The sequence below is a fragment of the Malus domestica genome, chromosome 04 (assembly GCF_042453785.1).
Source record: "Malus domestica chromosome 04, GDT2T_hap1".
NCBI classification, from domain to species: Eukaryota; Viridiplantae; Streptophyta; class Magnoliopsida; order Rosales; family Rosaceae; genus Malus; species Malus domestica.
The window spans coordinates 4742890-4770841 of NC_091664.1; the positions used below are offsets into that span (position 1 = coordinate 4742890).

Sequence of the window (27952 nt, forward strand, 5' to 3'; positions counted from 1 at the left end):
CCCCCTGTCTCTCAATGCATCTGCCACTGCTTAGTGGAAGAGATCTGGAGAGGCTCTCTTCTCACATTTTCTCATTTCGTTTTCCATATTTACCCCTTTATTCAGCCTCATGTATGTGGCACATGACTCATTTTAACAGAATTGATGAAAAAGATCATTGTTACATGTTTGGAAGAGTTAAGGGACCAAATGATCATAGATTTTAGTTAAAAGACTATTACTCAATTTTTTTTTTGAAGCAAACTATATACTAAGGAAGATGAGGTGAACTCAACCTCACAATGAGTTATCAATAATGTATTTGCCGATAAAAAGACTATTACTCCAATTAAATGCTCCAAATTAGTTAATGGACCATTACTCAAATAAAACGATTAATCTACACTGTATTTGCCGTTGGATGAATCCAACGGCTATAATAAAATAGATGCCCCAGATTAGGCCCCACACACAGTGGAATTTCGCGCCACTTTTGTCCTCCGGTGAGTTTCTCACTTTTTCCTTGCCTGATTTCTCCCAGTGACGGCAGTGAAGACTGAAGAAGAAGATGCTGTGGGTAGACAAGTACCGACCCAAAACCCTAGACCAGGCAATTGTCCACCAAGACATCGCCCAAAACCTCAAGAAACTCGTGCGACTCTACCACTCTCTCGTCGATATCAATTCCCAATTTCTACGATTTCATAACCCTAACTTCTTCTTGTGCAGGTTGCAGAGCAGGATTGCCCCCATTTGCTCTTTTATGGCCCTTCCGGCTCCGGCAAGAAAACCCTCATCATCGCCCTCCTCCGTCAGGTTTTCGGTCCCAGCGCCGATAAGGTCCCAATTTTCTCATACATTTTCCCGTTTATTTGTTTTGAGCATTTGGGATTCAAATTATTGATCTTTTTCTTTTGGGTCTTCTGTCCACCTTTATATAGTTTGTTTTGGTATCAAACGAATTTACAGAACTAAAACGAAAAGAAATAGATGAAAAAAAATGCTTAGCTCTTAAACATGCGAGGATGGATTCCTCCTTACAAGTCAATCACAATCCGAAAAGTTTGCATCTTTTTTTTCTCTTTATGGTTCCAGTAATGAGCAATTCGTCCTTATAAGCCAACACATACAAATTACGGTTCGCTTGTAAGGATTGGAATGACTCCTTACCTCTGAGGAGTCAATAGTTGTTCAAGTACCCCACTTAAATCTATCTCCACAATTAAACGAGCATTTTATGGAAGAAGTGTGATGTTTTCTTCTACTTGAAATTTTCTTATTTGAGAAATTTTGTGTTTGTGGTTGGCAGGTGAAAGTGGAAAATAGGGCATGGAAAGTTGATGTAAGCTTCACCTTCTTTTGATTGATGGGATTGATCATTGTTGCAACTTCTGTAAAAATTGTTGCTTATTTGTCATTTAGGTGAAAAGCTGTGTTAAATTCCGGTTCATTGATGATTACTGGCCATCTTTTATCCCATACATCGAACATGCTAATGTATTATGTTTATGAGTCATTTCATATCCGAATAATTAATTATGAATTCAAATTCAAATTCAATTTTCTCCTCTTTATGATTAATTTCTCATTTCCTTGTTCAGAATGCATGGATTGGTTTTTCTTACCTCTATTTGTTAGCTTCTTGAAACGAAATTAGGTGCTTACTTTCATTTTTAGAGAAAAGCCTCCATAGAATTGGAGCTTTAGGATATATTTTAGATCTCTTACATGATATGGCAGAAGGACACTTGCATCTCCAACCTTTGTGAGTATAGTACGTTAACCAATTTATATATCTTTTAATGCTCACCTTATTTCCAGACATTTTGGGCCTATACAATGTATTAGTAACGTTATTTATGTTTAGGAAAGATTATTTTCCTTTGAATATCTCCTTGTTCAACCTAAAACTATTGTTCAATGCGTTTTGAGCTCCTTATAACCGGTATTTGATTAAATCTTCCACTTGCTTATTCATTTGATTTTTTTTGCATTCAATTTTAACTAGAAGTTTTTTTTCCTATGATTTATTTATAGGCTGGGAGCAGAACCATTGATATAGAGCTGACTACATTGTCAAGCACAAACCATATTGAATTGAACCCCAGTGATGCAGGCTTTCAGGATAGATATATTGTCCAAGAGATAATTAAAGAAATGGCTAAAAATAGGCCCATTGACACAAAAGGGAAAAAAGGATATAAAAGTAAGTTGAACGAAGTTTACTATCCTATTATTTATGAATAAAACTTGTCCAGTGTATATGTTTGGAAGTATTTCTTTTATACATTCATTTGAACAGTATGCAGTATTTCTTTAGAATAATTTGCTTGTTCATCTTATGGTTTTTTATTTTGTTTTCTCATCCTTTTCACAGTTCTGTTCAATAGGCATTGTATCTTTCTCTCTCGTCCCCATTCTAAAAACCTAAGAAAACAAAGAAAATGCAGTTGGACGATCAACAAATTTGGTGTTTCAGTCTTTAAGATTTGTGTGCTGATAACATGTCCTCTTTGCAATGCCAGTCTTAGTGCTGAATGAAGTTGACAAGCTTTCAAGAGAAGCGCAGCATTCTCTTCGAAGAACTATGGAGAAATATAGTGCTTATTGCCGGCTAATACTATGCTGTAACAGTTCTTCAAAGGTTACTGAAGCAATCCGGTCTCGGTGTCTAAATGTGCGAATAAATGCACCAACAGAAGACCAGGTTAAATTTGCTAGCATACAACTTGTAGAATTTGATATCATAAAGTATGTTTTGACTTCCACTGTCAATTTAGGTCTCATTTGATGGTTTCATGTGAAACTTTTTGTGCCAGATTGTTAAGGTATTGGAGTTCATTGGAAAGAAGGAAGTGCTGCAACTTCCTTCTGGATTCACTGCTCGTATAGCTGAAAAATCAAATAGGAGCTTAAGGAGAGCTATATTGTCCTTAGAAACTTGTCGTGTCCAACAGTTGAGTGCCAGAGTTCTAATTGTTCATCAGTTGTGTGAAGCAGTTATTTTCTTTCTATGCGCATATGCACCTTGCAGGAATAGCACAGGTTCTGATGGCTATGGTCTTCTGTACTTTTCATGTGGTTGTAGGTATCCCTTTACAAGTAACCAATCGATACCCCCAATGGACTGGGAGGAATATGTTTCTGAAATCGCCTCTGATATAATGAAGGAGCAGAGCCCAAAAAGGTTTGGCTCTTACATTATTGACATATATTGCAGCATTTTATCTGTAGTTTGAAATTGTTCTAGTTCAATGGTCAAATTGAACTCAAGAAAACACTGTAAAATGTGGAAAGCCATTGGCTGGCCTATTTGTCTAGTAGAGGCTGCCCCCATTAATTGTTTATTTTCATTCATCATGTTTCTTTCACAACATATCCAATTGAACTTATGTAGATGCTTCATTAATTGGGTTGCTTCAGATAGCCAATTTCTCTCTTTTTTCATATTTTTTGTTTATTAGTTGTCTCAAGGAAGAAAGGAAAAAGAAAGCCACTGTGGATTGGCTACATCTCTCTAAGTTTATTGCTTTAATTAAAATAAATAAAATCATTGGCAGCCTCTCCATAAATGGGGGTAAGGCTAGCCGACATTCACCTCTCCCAGACCCTGCGTAAAGCGGGAGCCTTGTGCACTGGGTACGACCTTTATTGGCAGCTCAAATATGAGCTTCTTATGCAAAATCCGTAGTAGGTCCAGCATCATGTAGTATTTTCCAAATTAGGTATTGGACCTTAGAACCCTCTTTGCACGGCATTTTAAGAGCATGCCACCTTTCATGTTCCTCATTCTAATTCTTAGGTCTCTCACTATGGATGCCCACAGATTTACGGTATGCATGCCACTTATTTACTTTGCTTGTAATGAGATTTTTATGATAATCATTTTTGGCATCTTCTAGTAGTTGGACTTTGGTTTATGAATGAAGATCATGGTGTAAATTCAGTGAATTCTTGTCAGAGTTACTTTATTATTCTTTGTTGCTTGCGGATTCTATACTTTGCCATTAACCTTTTTCTTGTATCTTACTGTACCACCTTGGATGCACTATTCTTGGAATACTCTTTTGATCAACAAAATAACTTCTTCTTTATCACATGCCTTACCTTTTGTGATATCTTGATGCATGTATGTATCATCCATCTTCCCCTCCTTTGCAACATTTCATGGATGGTTAATCTGCCATTAGATGATTGTCAGTCTCAATTGGCTTTTGTGGTTTCTCTTTCTGGAATTCAAGCAGAATAGATTCCACATAGCCAGATGTGACAAATTTTGATGCATCCTGAATTTTCTTGTGCTTTTGGATTAATCTTGTAAAACATAATTCAGCCATCCAGTTTTGTATCTAACCTCCCATGATATTTTTCAAATTTTTCGCTCTTTCAGCTAGATGATGTGAAAGTGTTGGATATTTTGAATCTAAGGTCATGATTATTAAAAAAAGGCTTTATTTCCCACCAAGGGAGATTTTGTAATTGCGTGAAAATGGAGACCAGCAGGCCCTTGTTTACTGTAATACAATTATCTAATATGAAAGGATTTGACAAATTTCTTTTTTGTTATGTTGTTAGAAGAAAGGCCTACTAACGCTCCGGTTCGAAGATGTGACTATGGGACAGAGGTTCAGGGCCGAAGGGGTAGAGGAAGACCTAGGAAAACTTTGGAAGAGACCCTAAGAAAAGACTTAGAGTATTTGGATCTAACGGAGGACATGACACAAAACCAAGCGCAATGGCGTTCTAGGATTCATATAGCCGACCCCACTTAGTGGAAAAAGGCTTTGTTGTTGTTGTTGTTGTTGTTAGAAGATCCTGTATTTAATTCATTTTGGGATGCCTGAAGTTTTTCCTTATATTTTTGTAGCTATATTCACGATTAATGAAGTGGGGTTGGTGATTCCTGGCTTCTCATTTCGGATCTTCTACTATTTCCTAAAATTTTCTGATAAAAAAATTATTCTGTTTGCTTAAGGCTTTATCAGGTGCGGCAGAAGCTGTATGAGCTACTTCTAAATTGTATTCCTCCAGAGATCATCTTGAAGGTACAAATATTTTCCTTTATTATTGTTTTCTATAATTTGTTGCCCTACCTTATTTGTTTTAGGTTTTTTTTTATTTTTTTCCCAATTGTTTTAGGATTTATTAAGTGTGGCAAAAATTTTATGAGCTACTTCTTAGTTTAGTCCCACGGAATAATCTTCATTCTACAGTTTTTGCTCAAATTAACTTGAAAGTTATATTTTCTGTTTTCTCAGAGGCTGCTTTATGAGTTATTGAAGAAATTGGATGCAGAACTGAAGCATGAGGTCTGCCATTGGGCTGCATATTACGTAAGTATAATCATTTTCCATACCCTTGGTTCCGACTTGAGTTCCTTTTGCACAATGTGGTTGGATCAAGTTATATATATATTGACCATCTCCGCTTATTATGAGCTTGCATCTGTTGTGCTGCAAATAAACATTAGCATACCACAACCACAAAAATTATGCTTAGCATGCTGACGCCATCACATTGGTCCACAAGTTAATAAAGTTTTACACGTTTGGTATTTCGTATCATAATGTCCTAATAGTCATTTTCCTTCATTTTTTAAAATCTTTCCCACCCGCTTTACATATTATGGTAAATGATAAAATCCCGAGAAGACAATGCGGTTAGGATATCCATGATCCATGGTTGATTTGGTGGATTCTTCTGGTCGTCATCTGATGTTATTGGATGGTATTGGGAGCTAGGTTGTGGTTGGTTATACATATATCAGTGTATTAAATAGTGTTCTCGTAGCGCACCAAATTTCCGGGTTTGTCGCTAGGCGTTCAAAATTTTCTACAACATGTAGTTGATTTGTGGAGTTCCCAAATAGCATACGCTATTTGATCAAAGTGTATGCAATTGCAGTTATAATTTGGTTGTATTGTTAAAAAGGCGTACATTATCATGGATTTGGGCATTTGGGCTTAGGCCTTCCACAGTAGTTTGAATGAATGGGATACCTATATACAGGAATCAGGCACAACAACAACAACAAAGCATTTTCCCACTAAGTGGGGTCGGCTATATGAATCCTAGAACGCCATTGCGCTCGGTTTTGTGTCATGTCCTCCGTTAGATCCAAGTACTCAAGTCTTTTCTTAGGGTCTCTTCCAAAGTTTTCCTAGGTCTTCCTCTACCCCTTCGGCCCTAAACCTCTGTCCCGTAGTCACATTTTCGAACCGGAGCGTCAGTAGGCCTTCTTTGCACATGTCCAAACCACCGGAACCGATTTTCTCTCATATTTCCTTCAATTTTGGCTACTCCTACTTTACCTCGGATATCCTCATTCCCAATCTTATCCTTTCTCGTGTGCCCATACATCCCATGAAGCATCCTCATCTCCGCTACACCCATTTTGTGTACGTGTTGATGCTTCACCGCCCAACATTCTGTGCCATACAACATCGCTGGCCTTATTGCCGTCCTATAGAATTTTCCCTTGAGCTTCAGTGGCCTACGACGGTCACACAACACGCCGGATGCACTCTTACACTTCATCCATCCAGCTTGTATTCTATGGTTGAGATCTCCATCTAATTCTCCGTTCTCTTGCAAGATAGATCCTAGGTAGCGAAAACGGTCACTTTTTGTGATCTTCGCTAGATTGCTCCGGTCATTAGTGTGGATAAGTATATAAATGAATAGAGATAGGAAAGCAATCACAAGATGTACGTGGTTCACCCAGATTGGCTACGTCCACGGAATAGCGGAGTTCTCATTAATTGTGAAGGGTTTACACAAGTACATAGGTTCAAGCTCTCCTTTAGTGAGTACAAGTGAATGATTTAGTACAAATGACATTAGGAAATATTGTGGGAGAATGATCTCGTAACCACGAAACTTCTAAGTACTGGAGTGTGGTATCGTCTTGACTTTCCTTATCTGTCTCATAGGTAGATGTGGCATCTTCTCTGGAAGTACTATTCCTCCATCCAGGGGTGGTATCTGTAACTGGTGGAGATGCACAAGGTAATGTATCAATGTCACTTGAAGCTTACTTGTAGTTTCAGGCTTGGTCAAGCGCGATACAAACCATGTAGTAGGAGTCCCCCAAGTCGCCGAGCTAGGGGATCTGCTGAAAGGGGTGACAGACAAGGTAAGCAATCAGAGCTCCGGCTGATTGTTCACATTCTCCCTATCTTGCAGGCAGCATGAAGGATAAAGAGAAGAAAAATGAGAAGAGATGATATGGGATACTTTTGTTTTTGAAGAAGTAACTTTCCACAAGCTTATTCTTGAACTGGGCTGGAGGGTTTTCTGGTTTCCTCCAAAGATAAGGCCGACTGAAGAATTTGAGGGTCAAAACAAGTCCATCAAATCTAGAGTACGTTCGACCCTGCTGATATGGGATACTTTTGCTTTTGACAGAGTAATGGATGTATCGGCACGTGTGCTGTTACGCTTGTCTCCACATGCTTCCTTGTATCCTTCTCACTTGCCCTATCTGTTCCTCAGGTAGATGCGGGATCTTCCCTGGAAGCATAAGATGTTGAAGATGAGTACTCGAGAGCAATGCCAGGTAAGTAATCAGGTAAGGGGTTCCAGGCAGTCAGTTCCTGGCTGGAAGCTTGATTCCAAGTGCTGACTGATTGCTCTCTTTCTCCTTGTCTTGCAGGTAAGAACAAGGCCAAAGGAAAAGACAGGGAAAAAGCATGATATGGGATACTCTTGCTTTTAACCCTGATGATATGAGATATTCTTGCTCTAGTATAGCTTGTTTACAGAGGTATTATCGGGGGGAAAGAAAGCTGAATATTTCGAAAGACTTCGTTGGGAGTGCCCTCTCAGATAAGAGGAAGGGTTGAGCATTTTTGCAGGTCTGCATGTCCGTTGGGGATGGAGGTCGACATATATAGGAGTCTCCCTAACATCAAGTAATAATGTTATTCATTTACCCTGCTTGGTCATAGCACGGTAGTGGGAGCTGCCAGCTTCACAAGTTTTAACTCTGTCAGAGCACTTTGAAAAAGTGGTTTGTGGTATCTGGAAAGCTGATGTTGCGTGTGAAGATTACAGACAAGCTTTATCCAAGGAGATCCAGCTCTTGAAGTTGGGAAAGTGGTGCCTCTTCGGTTTTCAAACAAGCAATCCTGTCGGGGATCTGGCTCTCGAGATTCGGAGAACGATGCCTCTTCGATTTTTGAGAAAGCAATCCTACTGGGGGTCTGGCTCTCGAGATTCGGAGAGCGGTGTCTTCGATTTTTGAGAAAGTAATCATGTTGGGAGTCTGGCTCTCGAGATTCGGAGGGCGGTGCCTCTTCGATTTTGGAGCAAGCAATCTTGTTGGGAGTGTTTTCTCGAATGTGAGTAAAGGTTGGGCATGTTTGCTAGTCTACCTTGCCACGAAACACAGAGGTTGACACACAGGGACTTTCCAATTATCCAGCAGTGGTACTGTTCCTTTACCCTCTCTTCGATTTTTGAGAAAGTAATCATGTTAGGAGTCTGGCTCTCGAGATTCGGAGGGCGGTGCCTCTTCGATTTTGGAGCAAGCAATCTTGTTGGGAGTGTTTTCTCGAATGTGAGTAAAGGTTGGGCATGTTTGCTAGTCTACCTTGCCACGAAGAACAGAGGTTAACATACAGGGACTTTCCAATTATCCAGCCGTGGTACTGTTCCTTTACCCTCTCTTCGATTTTTGAGAAAGTAATCATGTTGGGAGTCTGGCTCTCGAGATTCGGAGGGCGGTGCCTCTTCGATTTTGGAGCAAGCAATCTTGTTGGGAGTGTTTTCTCGAATGTGAGTAAAGGTTGGGCATGTTTGCTAGTCTACCTTGCCACGAAGCACAGATGTTGACACACCGGGACTTTCCAATTATCCAGCAGTGGTACTGTTCCTTTACCCTTGTGGGTAATAATATGGTAGCTAGACCTTCAAAATTTATGTGTCTAAACTTTGTTAGTGTTTTTTCTTTGCTAATCTTTTACCTTTCTTGGTCAGAGCGATGTAGTGGGAGCTGCAAGCTTCACGTGTCTCAACTTTGTCAGAGAACTTTGGCAGAGTTTTATGTGGTACCCATGAGCTACTGTTGCGTGTGGGAAGTGGGTGATTGAACAGTACGATTCATGTGCTTTCTACTTCGCCAGAAATCTTCGACAGAATGCCCATAATTTCCGCAAAGCTGAGTGTGCGTGTGACAGGTGCTGACAGGGCTGGAAAAGTAGGTGCCTCTTCGATTTCTGAGATCGGCCCTCGTGGTCTCTGAGCAGCCCAGCTTTTGAGAAAGCAAGCCTCTTCGATTTCTGAGATCGGCCTTCGTGGTCTTTGAGCAGCCCAGCTTTTAAGAAAGCACACGCCTCTTCGATTTCTGAGATCGACCCTCGTGGTCTCTGAGCAGCCCAGCTTTTGAGAAAGCAAACGCCTCTTCGATTTCTGAGCAGGCGCCTCTTCGATTTCTGAAGCTTCATCGAGTGCAGATTTTTATAGGGGCTGACATTAAGTTCCAAAGCACACTTGAATATCCACCAGTAGAAGCTCCATTCTTGCACTTCTAAGATCTTGATTTGTCCGACCTCTTCTCTCTTCAACACCTTTGAAAATGTCTGGCCCCTCCGACCGTCGTTTTGACTTGAACCTTGTTGAAGAGGCAGCCCCGCCTTCTCCAGACAACATATGGCGCCCATCCTTCGTCTCCCCTACTGGTCCTCTTACCGTTGGGGATTCCGTGATGAAGAATGATATGACCGCTGCGGTAGTGGCCAGGAACCTTCTCACTCCCAAAGATAACAGACTACTTTCCAAACGGTCTGATGAGTTGGCTGTTAAGGATTCTCTGGCTCTTAGTGTTCAGTGTGCAGGTTCTGTGTCTAATATGGCACAACGCCTATTTGCTCGAACCCGCCAAGTTGAATCATTGGCGGCTGAAGTGATGAGTCTCAAACAGGAGATTAGAGGGCTCAAGCATGAGAATAAACAGTTGCACCGGCTCGCACATGACTATGCTACAAACATGAAGAGGAAGCTTGACCAGATGAAGGAATCTGATGGTCAGGTTTTACTTGATCATCAGAGATTTGTGGGTTTGTTCCAAAGGCATTTATTGCCTTCGTCTTCTGGGGCTGTACCGCGTAATGAAGCTCCAAATGATCAACCTCTGATGCCTCCTCCTTCTAGGGTTCTGTCCAGTACTGAGGCTCCGAATGATCCCCCTCCGGTGCCTTCTCTTTCTGGGGCTCTACCGACTGCTGAGACTTCTCCTAAGCAACATTTGTGAAGGCTCCCTCTTGTTTGTTTATTTTGACTCAAGTATATGTACATATTTGTAACTTACTGTCTAGTGTAACACAGCTGCTACGCTAGTGTGAGAGAGTTCAATAGATTAATATTACACTCACGAGTTCAATATATTGGTACACACTCGGTTTCCGGCCCAAATATATTGGTATCATACTCACTTTTGCCTGCCTACTGTGGAAGGCCTTAGTGAGACCAATACAAAGGAATTATCAGGTTTATTTTTTATTAACACAATGTATTATTTGTATCGTAATATTTTATATTCCGCAAGGCGTAGTGTAAGCCTTAATGTGTTGACGCATAAGCTTTTCAGAGAATATCTTTGCAACTTATTGTCCTCTGGGTCTACACTTTCGTAATCTCGTAGAGTTATCTTTACATTGCATTTTTTTGTTTTGTTTACAGGAACACAGGATGCGTCTTGGGCAGAAAGCAATATTTCACCTGGAAGGTACTTCTAACTCTCTGGATGCAGCATGAGAGTATGATAAGTAAAAACGAGGAAACCATACACGTTATGTTGGTTGCTCTGGATTTATGGGTTAAAATGTTTTTGAAATATACCTTCACATAGCGAAAACAAAACCTAATTGCATATAAGGTTTCATCTATTTTATGTGTGCATGGTAAATATATTAGGCAGCACTGAGTAATGTTGGATGCTGGCTCTTTATAGCTTGTGCGATATTGTTTTTGTATTCATGTTTTTTGATTTTTCGTTTTGAAAAGAAAAAGGATTGAAATGGACGAAATGATTATAAACCTAGAACTGAAAACCATTTACAATTAATACAAGCAGTTTTTGTATTATTCTTCCTTTCTTCTTCATACATGTCATGTTCTTTCTTTTCTCCTCACCATCTCCATTTTTCTCTCTACGAACAGGCTTTTAGTTTTCAGTACATATACCTAAACTGTTGCTAGATATTTGTTTGCTTACCAATTTAGATAGAGGCAATTTGCAAGTGAGACTACTTTATTATACTTTCCCCGCAAGATTACTTTTTTGGTCATCAGGATTCATTTAGTTTAGTAATTACAGCTTCCCCTTTAGCATATGCCCTTCAAGCAGTTATATAATGGCATTGGTTACATGTATATTAAATATCAGACTCCCTTTTCCGTTACAGCGGTCAGAATCAAGGTAGTTTTGATAGATTCTAGCGTCCGATGATCTCTCTCTCCCTCCCTCACACACGCACACGCTTACATACATTTCTCTATGCCTGTGGGGGCTTGTACTCTTGAATGACACATTAGACAAAATGAAGTTGCCTATTGAGCTGGCGTTGCCTCTAATGAAGTTCCTCTCAATCTTATTTTGCCAGCATTCGTGGCGAAGTTCATGAGCATCTATAAGGCTTTCCTCATTGAAGCGTTTGGCTGAACTCTGCACTAGCATGGTTTCCCGTCGACCTGAAATGTATTTTTTTCTACTTGATGGCAATGAATTGTACTCAGAGTTCGGTGTTTATCGTGTCAGTAGATGTTATGAACGACGTGCATTGTCAGCATCGTGTCAGTAGAGGTCGCACTTGGTGCGATGGCAAGTGCCTTCGTCCATGAGCGGTAGGTCTCGGGTTCGAGACTTGGGAGCAGCCTCTCTATAAATGGGGGTAAGGCTAGCCGACATTCACCTCTCCCAGACCCTGCGTAAAGCGGGAGCCTTGTGCACTGGGTACGACCTTTTCTCACTTAGTTTGTAGAATGGTTAGCATTAGACAACCTCTGGCATCCTCCTACTCAGAAAACTTTTAGCTTTGTTTATGCTGCATTTTCCCGAAAGATTGTATTTGTATTAGAGAAAACATTATTTTCCTAATTAGGTTTTATTTAAATTGTTTGTTATTATATCTCTGTTAGTAGTATTGTTAGGTCTATTGTTCTTAAAGCAACATGTTAACAGCAATAATTAGCATGTTGGGATAGTCTCGAACATGTTTATTATATTAAGAGAAGAAAGTCTAAGCACTCGTTTGGTATCTAAAATTGGATTAGCACGGTTAACTTAATATATTCACGGTATGTTGAAGGATTCGTTTGGTCACCTGATTTGTTGTCCGAGAACTTGACTTGAGTGTGATCACACGCAACGTGACGTACGAGGATATGGAGAGTTGTGTCGTATCAGATAGTATCACGACACGGATGTTTAAAGGAAGAAAAATGCAGGCGAGACAGTTGGCGCGTTGACGTGAGGCAACTGCCCGTTTGGCATTAGCGGCGGTTGCACGGGCGTGATTTAAGGGTCTGGCTGGCCAGATCTGATTTAAAGGCAGTTGCTAACTTGCTATCCCACTTGAAAGAGAAACAGCAGCTCATCAACAGCTGGACTAAAACTGCACTTTGTGAGTCTCTCTTATGGAGCATCTTAATTATTTTTAATATATATACACATTTTATTTATATATATTTTTTATAAAAGACCATTCGAGTCGGAAATCGATCCTCTCGGGTTTCCTTCCTCCTAATCCATCAAATCAGGGAATCCGTGATGTTGAAAATTGATCCAACGGTTACAAATATGGCCCATTTTAAAAGGTATAATAACTTTAACTGTTGGATCAATTTTCAACGGTACGGATTCCCTGATTTGGTGGATTAGGAGGAAGAGATCTGAAGATGATCCATTTCCATTCGAGTCTGAGTGGCGCCTTTTTTTTATAATTTTTTTTATAAATAAATGACCAGTTGGTGGTGAAGTCAAGGCACTTAGCCTTTTTGGAGGCCAAGAAGACTCACTGAGTTTTTTGGTTTTTCTCTAACCACCATCGTGTGATTCATTAACGTCACAAATCGAGGCTGAAATGAGCTGTGTGGGGTACGGACTTAGGCCTGGTAATTAGACTTTTTAATATACAATAGAGTATCTGATCACATGTTGCACAAAATGTGAGCACAAACAAACTGCTGCCCGACATGTTTTAGTACTATACACGCATAAACTGGTTATCCAGTCCAGCCATGCGGTGACCTAGGGATGGCAAAAGTCTCCGTCGGCTCCCCACCATGTGGAGGGAGAAGCAGGAAGCCACATCGGGATTGGGTTGGGTTTGGTATTGTGATGCGGTTCTCAAATCCGCCCCAAAAATTCTATTAGTAAAGTGATAATTACTTGTATAAAAAAGTAGGGAGCTGACCACTTGGGTTCATTTCACAAATTAACTTAAACACTAATTTTTAATTTTTAATAATAACCTAAAAAAATGATTGGTTGACAGATTATGGAGCAGAAACATACGAGTTGTTAACGTATCGTGACGCTCCACCACTACGAATTTCAGTGTAGCACTGGAACTCATATAGATGAAATAATAAATAATAAAATGATAGAAAACTCATTATCTTTGAGATCTAACTTAATACTTTTTATTTACTGAGTAGACGTAGAAATTATAATAAAAGGAAATGATAAGATCATATCCATTTTTTTCTTTTGAAGTAAGAAAGAGAGAATGGACTTAACTTCATAATAGATTAATAATAAAATAGCTTAAATTCGTCATTGACGATAACCGAACATAAAATATTTCATTTACAAATGAAAATAAATATGACTAAATCGTAATAAAATAAAATAAATAAAGGTCTCCATAGTTGATCGAATCTCACACCAAACACCGTCAGAAAGCTGCCACAACTTTGATTTATTCGACTACGCAACGACTTTGCTTCAAAGAAACGAAAAAGATGTAAACAATGTCTCCACTCTTAAATTCCGCCACGCGTCATCAAACCTACACGCCACGCGGGGAGAGTAAATCCAACGGTCATTTTTTCCTTGCCGGCCCCGAACCTTTGCCGCGTTCCAGTCCCCAACGTCGTCCTTTTTTTTCTTTCTCCCAACTCTTTAACCAATAGATCCGTTATCAACGTTCACTTTTTTAAATCAACGGTCATATTTTAAATCAAAAACCTAAAAAAGGTACGCGAAATCGGTTCCCCACCCACTCCAAGTCACAAACGACAATTATAACAACGCGTTTTTGAAAACTGTAAATTAATGGGTACACTAATGAATCATTATTAATAATTAAAATTAATTAATAATAATAATAATTTGATTTTTTTTCAAAATACGCGTAAAAGTGGCACACTATATTTAGAGGCCAATGTGCGCACCCAACCCTAAAATTGTCTCCAAAGTTTTCTCAACAAACAGGAAGAAATAGTGGTCAAGGCAGAAGCAACAACCACCCTACAAAAAGAGGTGTTACCCTAAACTCCTCCCAGATGCCAACCATTTTCCCAAGGATTTTCCTTATTTACAATCTTCTTAATACATTCCTCCTCTCTTTGGTCCCCAAGCATCTCAGGCATCTCCTCCCCTCCTCCTGGTTCCCCCACCACACCACTCTTCTTGACACCAAAACACCGTCACCCCAACCCCCACCTCCGTCGTCGTTGTCTTTGCCCTTGCCCTTGCCTTCTGGCGGTGCTTGTCACGTCAGAATGGACCCCAATGAGCTCAAACGCGTGTTCCAGATGTTTGATCGCAATGGGGATGGGCGGATCACCAAGCAGGAGCTCAACGACTCCTTGGAGAACCTGGGAATCTACATCCCGGACAAGGAGCTCTTCAACATGATCGAAAAGATTGACGTGAACGGTGATGGGTGCGTGGACATTGACGAGTTCGGGGAGTTGTACCAGTCTATCATGGACGAGCGCGACGAGGAGGAGGACATGAAGGAGGCATTCAACGTGTTTGATCAAAACGGAGACGGGTTCATAACCGTCGATGAGTTGAGGTCGGTTTTGTCTTCCCTCGGGCTTAAGCAAGGGAGGACTATAGAGGACTGCAAGAGGATGATCATGAAGGTGGATGTGGACGGAGATGGGAGGGTCAACTTCAAGGAGTTCAGGCAAATGATGAAGGGAGGAGGGTTTAGTGCGTTGAGTTAACAAAAAATGTGTCTTAAACCCTAATTGGATCTGTAGATATTTTTCAAAAAGTACACAAAAAAATGAGTGGCGATTGTGATCACATGTTGTAGGATACATGGTACGTACAAATCGTCGAGGGTGTACATGGCTCAACGGCATTGGCGGCCGCTGTGAGGGACGACGGCACGTTGGGGCTCCGGTGAGGGCTTTGGGAAGTATGTTGTTGATGGTGTGTTTAGGAACGAGGGAGGTAATGTCAGTGGGACAAATCTTGGGAGAGGGGGAATAGGAGGGCATAGATTAGAAGTTGGGGAATTTTATTCTTTGTGGGATTTTTATTTATTAAAACCAATTGATTGTTATTTTCCCGACTTGTTATTTGCTTGAGAATTTTCATATTGTATTTGTTATTTGGTTATTGAAATTTCTGTATATTGTTGTCATGAATTTTTACCACATTGGATTGGACTCTGCATCGAATTCGAGCCCTTCGGTTCTCTGACTTTTAACACCTTGGATCGGACATGCGTTGATACACCTTTCGATTCGTTGAAACTGCGAACGTATTGTTGATCAATAATTTATCTGAAAGTGTAGTTAACCGCATTGCAAAAATTACCAAGATAATGATGTAAACGTGTAATGTGTAGATTCAGATAGGAAAGACTTGTTGCAAAGCCATATGCAAATGTGTAGTTTCTTCCCACAGTGTACAATTTATGAATTTACGGAAGTGCTGACATTGATTTCTTAGATAAAATCGTTAGGGAGATCATGTTTTTAAACTACTTTAGATGTTCCGTGTGTTTTTCGAGGCTAAAATGGCGAGACGACTGTGCTCGAAGTGGATGTGCACCGCAATGTCGAGCACCATCGCGATGGAGGATGTGCACAGCATGGTAAAAACGCCAACAACACAAGACATTCAAGTCTACGCTGTTACCTTTTTCATTGAAAAATCTTCCTTCTCCCTCAATCATACAACTAAATTTCGGTTTTACTTGTTTCCTTAAGCATACAGCGCAGAGGACGCCCCCAGAACAGAGCAGGGTTATTCTTATTTCGGTTGTTTTGTTTTACCAATTTGAAGACAAATTTCGTTTGTAAAGAATATTTTTACAAACCAACAGCCAAGGAGCATTTTTATAAGAAAATTGGAGCAATGGTTCTTGAATTTTGGTCAACTTAGAGTTTTGATCTTTGAATTAAAATATTTTTTGAGTATTGGTTTCTGAATTTATTATAATATGGAACAATGATCATTTTACATAATTTCATTAGATTCTCTATCTAAAATAAAGGGTTTTAAAAAGGCGTGAAATGGATGGAAGTTGTAACTGAGTTAGCCAAAAGAAACAGGTCACGAATTTTTAGTTCTGGGACCAAAGCTCCAATTAAGTTAAAGTTCATGGACCATTGCTCCAATTATCTCGTATTTTAATTGTTTTTTTACTTGTACGTCGAAGGTGTTCTACTCACATAGATGACAAAAAAGTATTATATTTGTGTTAAGTTTGATCCTATAATTAATATTATTTGTATAAATACAATATTTTCATGATTATAACGAAAAAGCTTCTTTTTGAATACAACAATGTACTTATACTAAGGAAATAGAAACTTAGAATAAGCCACACAATGGACCTGTAATAATTTAGTTTGATTCAAACTTATCTTTGATGATAATTGAACATAAGATTTCTCACTGATTCATTAAGAAGAATAAAACTACACTTTAGTACTAAGTGAAAAATAAAAACTTTCCAAAACCTCCTAACCATCAAATTTCGTTAAATATTGAGTTAGTGTGCAAAATGCTACTCTTATCATATATTTATACTATTTTTCTAATAAGGATGAAACCATACGTATTGACGGATCATACCTCTATGAAAAAGAACAATACAAATAAAAGTACAGATATATGCTAAGTTTAACATTACTCCCTAGTGTGCCGACGTGACATGGAGCCACCTAAAACGTAGAAAAGTTAATAAGCTATTATTTTTGAAGACGCAAAAAGTTATTAAAATTAAATTATAGGGGTTAACCTGCGACGATTGAAATTACTGGTGCTAAAGTAGAATATTAAAAAACTAGACCACAATCACAACTTTCATAAACCCTGATCGTGAAGAAATAAACCTTCTTTGGTCTCTCTGACAGCCCCAAATCGGCGACTGGAAGCTTCACTCCGCTGCTTAGGATTTCAACAGGGTAAGTTTTCTCAGCTCATTCAAAGCTAATGGGTGTTCTTCTCAGGATTGTAAATTGTGTCGATGTCTCTGGTTTCAATCTATTCAACTTAAACCGGAATTTTGGGTAATGCCTTATTGTAAAAAAGAGTGGGGATTTTTTGGGGTACTCCATGAAAGTGCAAACTTTAGTTTAGAGAAATTTGTAGAGGGTGGGAGGTGGGGAGTGCCCATTTTACACCTCTTGACTTTTCCATACATTTTATGCTTGAATTATACATTTATTAGATTCCATGAGAGTGTCTTTATATCCAAAGCAAATGGAGGGTCAGAGAGGAAAAGGATTTTCCCAAATATTTCTTGACAGTTTTTTGCTTTATTATATAGGCAACCATACGTTCTCCTTTTTTCTCCAATTTGGGTACCTCCTTATATTTTTTCTTCTCAATTATGTGTTCCTGGGTTTTGTTTCTTTTTTCGCTGGTGATGATTGGTTGCTGGGTATACAACTATTGGTGCAAACTTTCCCATGTTTTATACCTTAGTTTGCTTCTTTTGATTTTATACCACAGTTTTCTACCTTGCAATAGTATGAACAGTTTTCTTATGTATGTAATCCTACAGTGTAGATCTTGTTATTAGTGACCTGATTAGAGTAAGTAGGCTCATCTCGTTGGAGTCTGATGTTTGTAGAAGAGCGTAGAAATGAACTTGGTCATTTCCTCGAGGGCTTTAAAAAATTTAAGCATTTTAGTCAAAATGATTCCTAAGATTGGCATAACTCCTCAATTTGGTCATTGACAATGAAAATTGATAGAAGTGGTCCCTAAGATTGGCATAACTCCTCAATTTGGTCACTGACAATGAAAATTGATAGAAGTGGTCCATGAGATGGACATAACTCCTCAATTTGGTCATCAAAAGCTTTTTCAACCATTTTAAAAGCCCTTCCAAATGAGTCCAGAGTATGTGTGTCCTTGATTTTCATATGCACAGAACTACTTGCTGAGACACGTAACTTACAGTGCATCAAGAATCAGATGCGAAAGTTTTTTTTTTTCCAAACCAATGAATAGAAATACTTTTTATTCTTCCTACTAGAGCAAACAGAAAGTTGAGAGGTCTGATAAGATGGAAAGAATTGGGAGATTTTACTTGGCATTGTGATGGTGAAATGAAGGTTGAGAGAGTTGACACAGTGGAGCTGCATCAAGAATATTTTGACATAACTAGGTGTATTGAATACATACTCCTACTGTCTCCACGATAGCTGCTTAAAATCGAAGCAATTCAGTCTCCGAATCGGGCCTTTATGACAGAACTGGTCAATAGAAATACTCCAGCAACTCACCCTTGTCATATATTACATAAATCGCATTGGATAGGTATGTCATATTCATCACATTCACACCCCGTAAACCGAAGGGAGGTAGAAGCAAATTGATAATATTTTGATTCATTCTCTACGAATCATTGTCAATGTTCTGGTATCAGTTAACAGTTTTCCTTGAACGCTTTTTAGCTTATGGAACGCTTTAATTGATCAGGTTTTTGCCACCAGGTTTAACCACCGAGGCCCTGAGGGCGTAGACTGTCGATGAAAGCACCAATACGTACAAAAGAAAAACCCAAAGAAAACTTCAAATCCATCTTGTTTCGGTTTCAGCAACTAGAGCAAACGCCCTGATCAGTTAAAGAACAACAGCAACTACTAAAATAAATAGCGCCTCATCACAATCAGGCAGCGCATGTGGATAAGAAACAGACAAAATTACACACAGCAACTGCAAGCAGAAAACACACAATGAAAATACAAGCAGCGAGCAGCAAGCAATTTTACGTACATTATCGTCATAAGAAACAAACAAGGAATTGATTTCATTACCGAAAGCAACCTCTCCAATGGCACACTGAAGCAATGGATTCACCTTATGATCAATTTCCACGTATTGGTCTTGAAAGATAGAATTTGAGTCTCTGCAACAAATTCCTCTGGCATATTTGTGAGCGTCAATTCCTCTAAGGTAGTGGAATTGATAAGTGTTTCCGGAACGCTTTTTAGCTTATGGCAGCGTCGGATTTCCAATTTCTGGAGGTTTTGCATTGCTCCTTGCTCAACCACCCACCCCTCTAGATCTTCCAGCACCCAGAGTTGCAGGATTCGAAGTGAACCAAATTCACTTTGCTGAGAAACCATTTTGCTTCCAGAGTAAGAGTTGGCCAAAAGCCTCAGGACTGTCAAGTGTGGAAGCCGCCGGAGCATCAGCATAGGATCAACATTCAACCTTGAGCATGATAAAGTAAGGTCCCTGAGGCTTGGTGGGAACTCCAAAGGGTCCTTGTCTAAGTTGGCTAATTTTCCCAGCAAATAAAGTTTAGTGAGATTCTTGAGACCCACCAAAGACACCAGATGGAGTGATGAAGGTCTGGCCATTTCATCATCTTGTGTGGACCTCAACTTTAAAGATTGGAGGCTAGTTGGTTTCGCGATGCACTGGCCTAATCCGTGAGCAGTTAACGGCCTGTGAGACCCAACTTTTTTAGGTTTTTGCGGAACTTGATATAGCTTTCTAACAGTGTCAAGGTCTTCCTGTCGACAAATATTCCAGATAATGTCTGAATACTACGTGTGTCGTCCAAATCCTACCCACACGAATATCATTCAAGTATAGATGCCGCAAGACATCCATGTTCTGAAAGGAAACTGGGAGAGAACGGATATAAGTATGCTTGAGGTCCAAGGTCTGCAGATGGATGAGGTTACGAACAAGATTTGCTATGTGCTTATATGGTCTTGAGCTACTTTTCATATTGCTAATTGGTTTTACAGTGGATCCTCAATTTCATCATGGTATCAGAGCAGGTTGTCCTTGTGTGAAGCCAAATGATCACACGCGCTCCACGTCATCCAGTTGTTGTCCACGTGTAGGCTTGAAAATCCGTTACACGTACGGCGGCGTATTGAGAGTTGTTCCACATTGGTGAGGAACAAGGATTGCTATGTGCTTATATGGTCTTGGGCTACTCCCTATATTGCCAATTGGTTTTATGGTGGAATCTCAATTTCATCATTGTTGAGAGTTGTCCTACGTCGGTGAGGGACAAGGTTTGCTATTTGCTTATATGGTCTTGGGCTACTCTCTATATTACCAATTAGTTTTATGATGGAACCTCAACTTCATCATAGTATCAGAGCATGTTGTACTCGTGTGAATCCAAATGGCACACACTCCAAGTCACCCAGTTATTGTCCACGTGTAGGCTTGAAAATCCGCCACACGTGACGGGACGTGTTGAAAGTTGTTCCACATCGGTGAGGGACAAAGTTTGCTATGTGCTTATATGATCTTGGGCTACTCTTTATATTGCCAATTAGTTTTATGGTGTAACCTCAATTTCATCCGGAAGAGCATCCACGAAGGTCCATCTTAGGCCCATATACCTCAAGTGATAATGATATCCCGGTTCTTCAGGCAACGCAGGTTTATAAACACGTTCAAGATCAAGCACCGTGAGTAGCAAATAGCCTCTTTTACCTATGATCTTGGTGACAAAATTTCCAATTTGGAGTGCTTGCATATCCTTCTTTTGGAAGTTAAAGGATGTATAAGACAGTAGATATACATTGGACGTAAAGTTCTGAGTCAGCTGGGTAGTCCTTGATGTTAGCATACTCGGCAACCCTACGAACTGCAAACTGAGGAGGAGGTGTTTGACTTTGATGATCATGATCACGGTCAGTTGATGATGATGACGACGCAATATTTTTGTGAATATGAAAGAAACTGACTTGCTCAGCTTTGGGCAAAATGATGTCATAGAATTTTCCTGTAATACAACATCTCTTGGGACTTGTATCGGATACTGATCTGGATACACGGACCATTCGTCTCTTTTCCAGATCTTCCAAATACTCCACTGCCAAATCCTCTGAAACTTCAGGAGCAGTCACTCCGTTATTCTGAATATGTTACCTTTTGACCAGAAAATCTTCTGCAAGCCAAAGGTGAAATAATCTTCTGATGGGTATATCCATTTCTCTTGGAAACATCCCAAGATAGAGAAGGCATGGCCTTAAGTGGGACGGTAGTTCATAGAGTAGTTGCACTTGCACTTGATCATTGTGCTGCTGCTTAGGGCAGTTTGATGAGCTTGCGGGCGCTTGTGACTTAGTATTGTTAGTATCATCATTATTGTTTGCAAAAGGATGTGGCTCTACCATTTTTCAACTTCCAAGTCGAGATTCTTTCTTCAATTTGCATCATCTCCTTCCAGAGGTTGTGATGAGCCTTTAGACCTTTAAACAATGTAATACATCAGACGAAAACAGATCTCTGCCTACGTGTTCTTCCGAGGACAAAAGTGTCAACAATGTCCTCCAAATCATGAGCTATGCCCAAAAATTCTTCAATCGACTTGCTAACATTTTCATCATCACTTGTCTGCTTTTCTTCTGCATTTCTTAAATGACTTCCCATCTCTTGAATGTAAGAGTATGAGTATGAATTGAACATTAAGAGTCGAGAAGTATATATCTTTTGAATGGAGAAGTCCTATTAACAAGCTTAGTGGAAATCCTTTCTCTTGTAGGATTGTGAGTACAAGTCCTTGTAATTTTGGGACTTATTTCTATGCTATATCTATTGAGGGTCACTTGTATCACTATATGGATTACTTGTTCAAGTTCTATAAGAATTCTAATAGGAGAATAATTAGAACGATCATATATATATATATATGATCTTAATCACTGCTCTTGGCACTGTCTGCTCATTGCGTTTCAAATACCTATTGTTTGGAGAGCATTTGTGTTTGCAAAAGAGGAGAAGGTTATCGGATCAACAAGCTACAATGGCTTCATCTTCTACACCAAGTTCTGCAGGTTAGTGTCTATGCCTATGTATCGAATTTTCATAAACATATTTGCTGATGAATGTTCAGTTTGTTCTTGTTTTGTGGTGATTCAATTGGCATACTTGTGGTGAATAACGTTGGTATATATTTGTATATCTTACATGTGGTATCAGAGTTAGGGACTGGCCTGTACTGCCACGTGATTGGGTGGGTCCCCATTTGACCCTGCGCAATGGGTGAGTCCCGACATGGCTCCACGTAGGACAAAGATGCCACGTGATTAGGTGGGTCCCCGTTTGGCCCCGCTTGATGGGTGAGCCCCGACTTGGCTCCATGTGGTTGCCAATATGTGGATCTCTATGTGTGACCCACAAAATGGGGTCTCACATGGGGGGAGTGTTGGAACACCCATTGTCCCACATCAGCCAAGAGGGAAGAGAGAAAGTGTAATACCCTGAAAATTTTAAATATATGAATATGTGAAGAAAATCGAAAATAAATCGATTGATGATTATAAAGAATTTAATCGAGAACTTTTAAAGTTTTGTTTCCGGAAATTATAATAATCTACGTATTTGTATTATTGAGCTTTTATATGATTTTTCAAGAGTTTATAATAATTTGTGTAAGTTTAGTTTTAAATTAAACTAGTTACGAGGTTTACAATTTGGAAATTAACTATTTAAAATTCGTAGAACCTTTTGAGGTCACAATTTATATTTTTGAATAGAGCTCAATCTCACAAACGCGTGGGCGCAAACCGTTAGTGAAATGGAGTTATAACGAAAAAGTTATTAACGCTTAAAGTCGAGGGTAAAATTGTAAGTGTATCATTTCTAGAATACTCTAGATTTTTAGAGCCAAATCCGGAAGGCCACGTGTGTGGCCCAGATTAAAAGTAAGAAAAATTAGGTGATGGAGATGGAAGATAAAGGAGAGAAAGGAGGGAGAAAGAGGCCAATCAGGAAAGGGGGGGGGGGATGAGAGAGTGACCAATGAGAGAAGAGAGAAAGGAGGGGACAAGAGAGGAAGGAAGTGCACCGGATTCTTCGACCCGGTTCTATGCCATCGACCCGACCCGGCTTTCTCCACCTCCTCCGGTGGCTTTTCGTCGGGTTTTTCTACGAATTATGTTACCAAACCACCTTAAAAAGGTTCAATGACCTTCCCTCTTCCTATTACACCCCAAAAATCATGAAATTTGGCCTTGAATGTGGGAAAACCGCACCGGTGGGTGCGATGAACCCGTGCCTTTGTTTCCCCCAATTCTGAAATGACTCCATCAAATTAATACCACCATTAGACTCCCCTTGAGGTCTGGAACAAAGCCATTCATTGGTTGGGGCGTCGGAGTTGTTTTGGAGATGAATCAAGAACACCAAAAAACAAGGGTTTCCGACGGTTCGTGGCCATTTTGAGGTGTTTCCTGGCCAAATTGGCCTTGGTCTCAGGTATGAAAGTTTCTCTACTCATTGAGATCTTCATTTCTGTAATTTTTGAGAATTTTTAGAAATAGTTGAGTTTTCCGGCACGTCGGGGCGACCGATCGCCACCCGTGGTGGCTGGTGCGGCGGTGCACTGCCAGGGAGCCAACATTGTGTTTTTATGCAAACTTTGTTATTCTAATTATGTTTTTGAGACCTAATTGCTGTGGTTTGACTATTAATATGATTGTAGTATATGTTGGATTAAATGAATATATTCATATTTGGTTTGAACTTTGGAAATGTGAACTACAAATGACTTGATCCCTGTTTATGGTACGTAGGCAGTCTAGCGAGAAGTTAGATGCAACCATAAAACAAATAAGATTAAATAATTTAGAATTACATTTTTGTTGAGAAGTAGAAATTATATTTGGGCCTATCAACAAACTAAATCCTTGAAAATAATTATTTCGGGGCCAGGGTGTGACAGAAAGCACTTTAAATAGAATTACCCCACTCTAACTAACATAGGGGCCTTTTGTGATAAAACCCCATACCTAAGGATTGTGCAGGTGGTTAAGTGGGGATAGTATCGATGTTGTTAGAGTGGGCCCTCTGCCCGTTGACCTGAAAAATTCTACATGATATCAGAGCTATTGATATTTAGACCATTGAATTCAAAATATGGTTTAAGAACAAAACATGACTTAATCATCTCTGGGACCTAGTCTAACCCAGAAAAAATGTTAAAACGACACCGTTTTGTTAGAGAAAAAAAAAAATCTAAAAGAGCCGTTATAACTTCCTTTTCGTTTCAGATCGCGAAGGTGGGGTGGTCTGTGCTGTGAGAGAAACAAATACAGAGGGCAATGATTCGTGAAGGTAGGAGTTGTTTTAGGAACATATATGGGTATTTTGGGTAAAAAACTTTGATTCCCGATGGAGCCCTCTACCCGGAATTCAATTACCACCTCTATAGAGGTAATCCAATTCCGGTAAAATCAGGAATTGAACTCCTGAAATTTGGTGGACCCCACATAAAGTCTCTGTCAATTACCATTTTAACCTTCTAATTAAAACTGAAGATGAATAAGAAATATGAGCAGAAATCTAATTTCACACAACTAAAATTTTGTTATTTTTTTTCAAAGCCTCACCTATATGTGAACATATCTCTATTAAAAATAAAAAATAGAAATTGAACCTCTCTTCCTTCTCTCCTCACTCCCACGTTCTCTCTCTCTCTCTCTCCATTTCCTTTCTATTTTAAAAACAAAAATAAAAAAAAGTTCACACACTTTGTGTGTCACCATATGCTAGTATATTATATATGTATTAACAAGACCTTTTATTTTCTTTATCATTATTTATAAATCGTCTTTGCAAAAAAAAAAAAATATATATATATATATATATATATAGAATTAGGGATGATTTAGTCATCTTAAACGCATATATGGATATGATAATAACTAACATTCTTACCATTCAATAGGTTAGTTGGTTGATAGATGCGAAACGTAAGAAATTCTAAATTTGATTATTTTTATTCTAGGGATGAAAATTTCAATTGGTTAATTGGTTGATAGATGTGGATGATTAAACGTAAGCAAATGCCAATTTGATTATTTTTATTGTAGAGATGAAAATAAATAGTTATTATAATATTTATATGGGAAAATAAATAGTTATTATAATATTTATACGGTTAAAACACGTCAATTACAAATAGACAGACAAACGGGTAAAGAGGTGCAAACATGTGGCAGGTTGTTGGATAAATCGTCAAAATGGTCTTTGAGATTTGTATAACTCATCACTTTGGTTATTGAGATTCCAAATCGATAAAAGTGGTCCCTGAGATTGTCCACCATTCATCATTTTGGTCATTCTGTTAAAAACTCCATTAAGTGTCCCGGAGCTCTTGGCCGGAAGTTTGAGCAATTTTCAAAGCTTCGTAACTCAATCATTTCTTAACCAAATTCGATCCATAATATATCAAAATGAAGATAGGAAAGTGTAGAATAAGATTATACCTATTTCAAAGCCCAATAGTTGCCGGAGATAGCCGGAAAATAGCCTCAAAGTTGACTGGTCCGAGTGAAAATTTGAAAACTCGTCGGAAACTAGGTAAACTTTAAATGTTCATAACTTCTTCAATACTCAACGAAATCAAGTGATTCAAGAACTAAAATCATACTTCTCAACGAGACAAAGAGAATGGTACCTTTTTTTATGGCTAACTCGCCATTTTTTTGCCGAAAAACGGCTTGAAAGTGGCTAACTTGAGACCAAGACAGCCAATTTTGAGCAATTTTCCGGCCAAACCACGGCGAGTTAGCCATCCAAAAAGGTACCATTCTCTTCATCTCATCAAGAAGTATAATTTTTTTTTGAATCACTTGATTTTGTTGAGTATTGAAGAAGTTATGAACGTTTAAAGTTTACCTAGTTTCCGGCGAATTTTCAAGTTTTCACTCGGATGAGTCAACTTTGAGGCTATTTTTAGGCCATCTCTAGCAACCATTGGGCTTCAAAATAGGTATAATGTTATTCTACACTTTCCTATCTTCATTTTGATATATTATGGGTCAAATTTGGTTAAGAAACGATTGAGTTACGAAGCTTTAAAAATTGCCCAAACTTCCGGCCAAGAGATTCGAGACACTTAACGGAGTTTTTAACGGGAAGGACCAAAATGATGGATGGTGGACAATCTCAGGGACCACTTTTATCGATTTGGAATCTCAGGGACCAAAGTAATGAGTTATGCAAATCTCAGGGACCATTTTGATGATTTACCCAAAATCTAATTTCCATCAATTACAGAATTGACGAATTTGAAAGCATTGAGCTTCGATTGAAAATCTAATGGAGTGAAGGGACCAGCAAAGACTCACTATTTTTAGTCCTCACAGTTATGGCCATACAATCATTCATAAAATGCTAAATAGCCAAAACGGTTTATGAGATTTGCATAATCAATAGAAATGATCCCTGAGATTGAAAATCAATAGAAATGGTCCCTAAGATTGTTCACCATTCATGATTTTGGTCATTCCGTTGAAAACTTTTTGGACAATTTTCAAAACTTCGTAACTCAATCGATTTTTAACCAAATTCGACCCATAATATATCAAAATGAATACAGGAAAGTGTAGAATAAGATTATACTTATTTGGAAGCCCAATGGTTGCCGGAGATGGCCGGAAAATAGCTTGAAAAGTGACTGGTCCGCGGAAAAACTGGAAAACTCGCCGGAAACTGGGTAAACTTTAAACATTCATAACTTCTTCAATACTTAATGAAATCGAGTGATACAAAAATGAAAATCATACTTCTTGACGAGACAAATAGAATGGTACCTTTATAGATGGCTAACTCTTCGTGTTTTGGCTGAAAAATGACTCAAAAATGGTTAGCCATTTTCGAGCCGTTTTTCACAAAAATCACAGCGAGTTAGCCATCGAGAAAAGTACCATTATCTTTGTCTCATCAAGAAGTATGATTTTTGTTTTCGAATCACTCAATTTCGTTGATTATTGAAGAAGTTATGAACGTTTAAAATTTACCCAGTTTCCGGAGAGTTTTCTAGTTTTCCCGTGGAACAGTCACCTTTCAAGCTATTTTCCAGCCATCTCCGGCAACCATTGGGCTTCCAAATGGTATAATCTTGTTCTACACTTTCCTATCTTCATTATGATGTATTATGGATCGAATTTGGTTAAAAACCATTGAGTTATGAAGCTTTGAAAATTGCCCAAAGAGTTTTTAACGGAATGACCAAAATCATGGATGGTGGACAATCTCAGAGACTATTTTTATTGATTTTCAATCTCAGAGACCATTTCTATTGATTATGCAAATCTCAGAGACCATTTTGGCTATTTAGCCTTCATAAAATATCTTCTTTCTTCCTAAAGGATAATTTTGCCTAAAAAAAATGATAAATACTTGTGTTTTTTTTTATTTACTTACTTTGTCAATATGAGACTAAAACAATTATTATTTTTCGAGTCTTTAATTTATATGTATAAGAAATGAATGAGCACTAAATTAAATCTAGTATTGCTAAACACATACATACATTAATTTCTTGAAGGCTAATACTAGAAACATCAAATTTTAAACCAAATTTTGAAAACCGTATGATGTGATTGTTGATGATTGTATTATTACTTAAATATTAATTAATGTGCATTTTCCTATTAGTGATATGTCATATGGTTTGCAAACTTGATCTACGCATTACTCTTTGTTGAAGGTTAAACTTGAATTAGAATGAATGTCTAAAAACTGCAACTCACAAAGCTACTAGCTAGTAATTATAAAAAC

General features: G+C 38.8%; 4 protein-coding genes across 5 annotated transcripts in view; 3 read left to right on the forward strand and 1 right to left on the reverse strand.

The window, feature by feature from the left end:
• The first annotated feature begins 451 nt into the window (after positions 1-451).
• LOC103432731 (replication factor C subunit 3) lies at positions 452-12107 on the forward strand. 2 transcript variants are annotated; one of them, XM_029100902.2, is made up of 11 exons: positions 452-631; positions 709-819; positions 1289-1321; positions 2017-2185; positions 2505-2686; positions 2799-2935; positions 3068-3166; positions 4955-5024; positions 5238-5312; positions 10660-10705; positions 11583-12107. In XM_029100902.2, exons 1-11 carry the CDS (start codon positions 548-550, stop codon positions 11639-11641), a joined length of 1065 nt encoding a protein of 354 aa, XP_028956735.1. In that variant the 5' UTR covers positions 452-547; the 3' UTR covers positions 11642-12107. The 2 variants fall into 2 exon arrangements, with proteins under 2 accessions (XP_028956735.1, XP_070676536.1); XM_070820435.1 differs by lacking the exon at positions 10660-10705.
• A 2255-nt stretch (positions 12108-14362) lies between these two features.
• Positions 14363-15584, forward strand: LOC103432727 (calmodulin-like protein 3). The gene has a single exon (XM_008370922.4). It carries the CDS (start codon positions 14488-14490, stop codon positions 15157-15159), a length of 672 nt encoding a protein of 223 aa, XP_008369144.1. The 5' UTR covers positions 14363-14487; the 3' UTR covers positions 15160-15584.
• Positions 15585-17220: 1636 nt separating this feature from the next.
• LOC108170249 (uncharacterized) overlaps positions 17221-27952 on the forward strand; it is a 42907-nt gene continuing 32175 nt past the window's right edge. Inside the window, exon 1 of the mRNA XM_070820437.1 lies at positions 17221-17358. The gene's annotated coding sequence lies outside the window, so the exon portion shown is untranslated. The remainder of the gene's footprint in view (positions 17359-27952) is intronic.
• Positions 19261-21814, reverse strand: LOC103432790 (inactive disease susceptibility protein LOV1-like). The gene is made up of 4 exons (XM_008370997.1): positions 21665-21814; positions 20961-21297; positions 20727-20872; positions 19261-19926 (listed from the first exon to the last, which is right to left on the reverse strand). The coding sequence occupies exons 1-4, from the start codon at positions 21812-21814 to the stop codon at positions 19261-19263; spliced, it is 1299 nt and encodes a 432-aa protein (XP_008369219.1).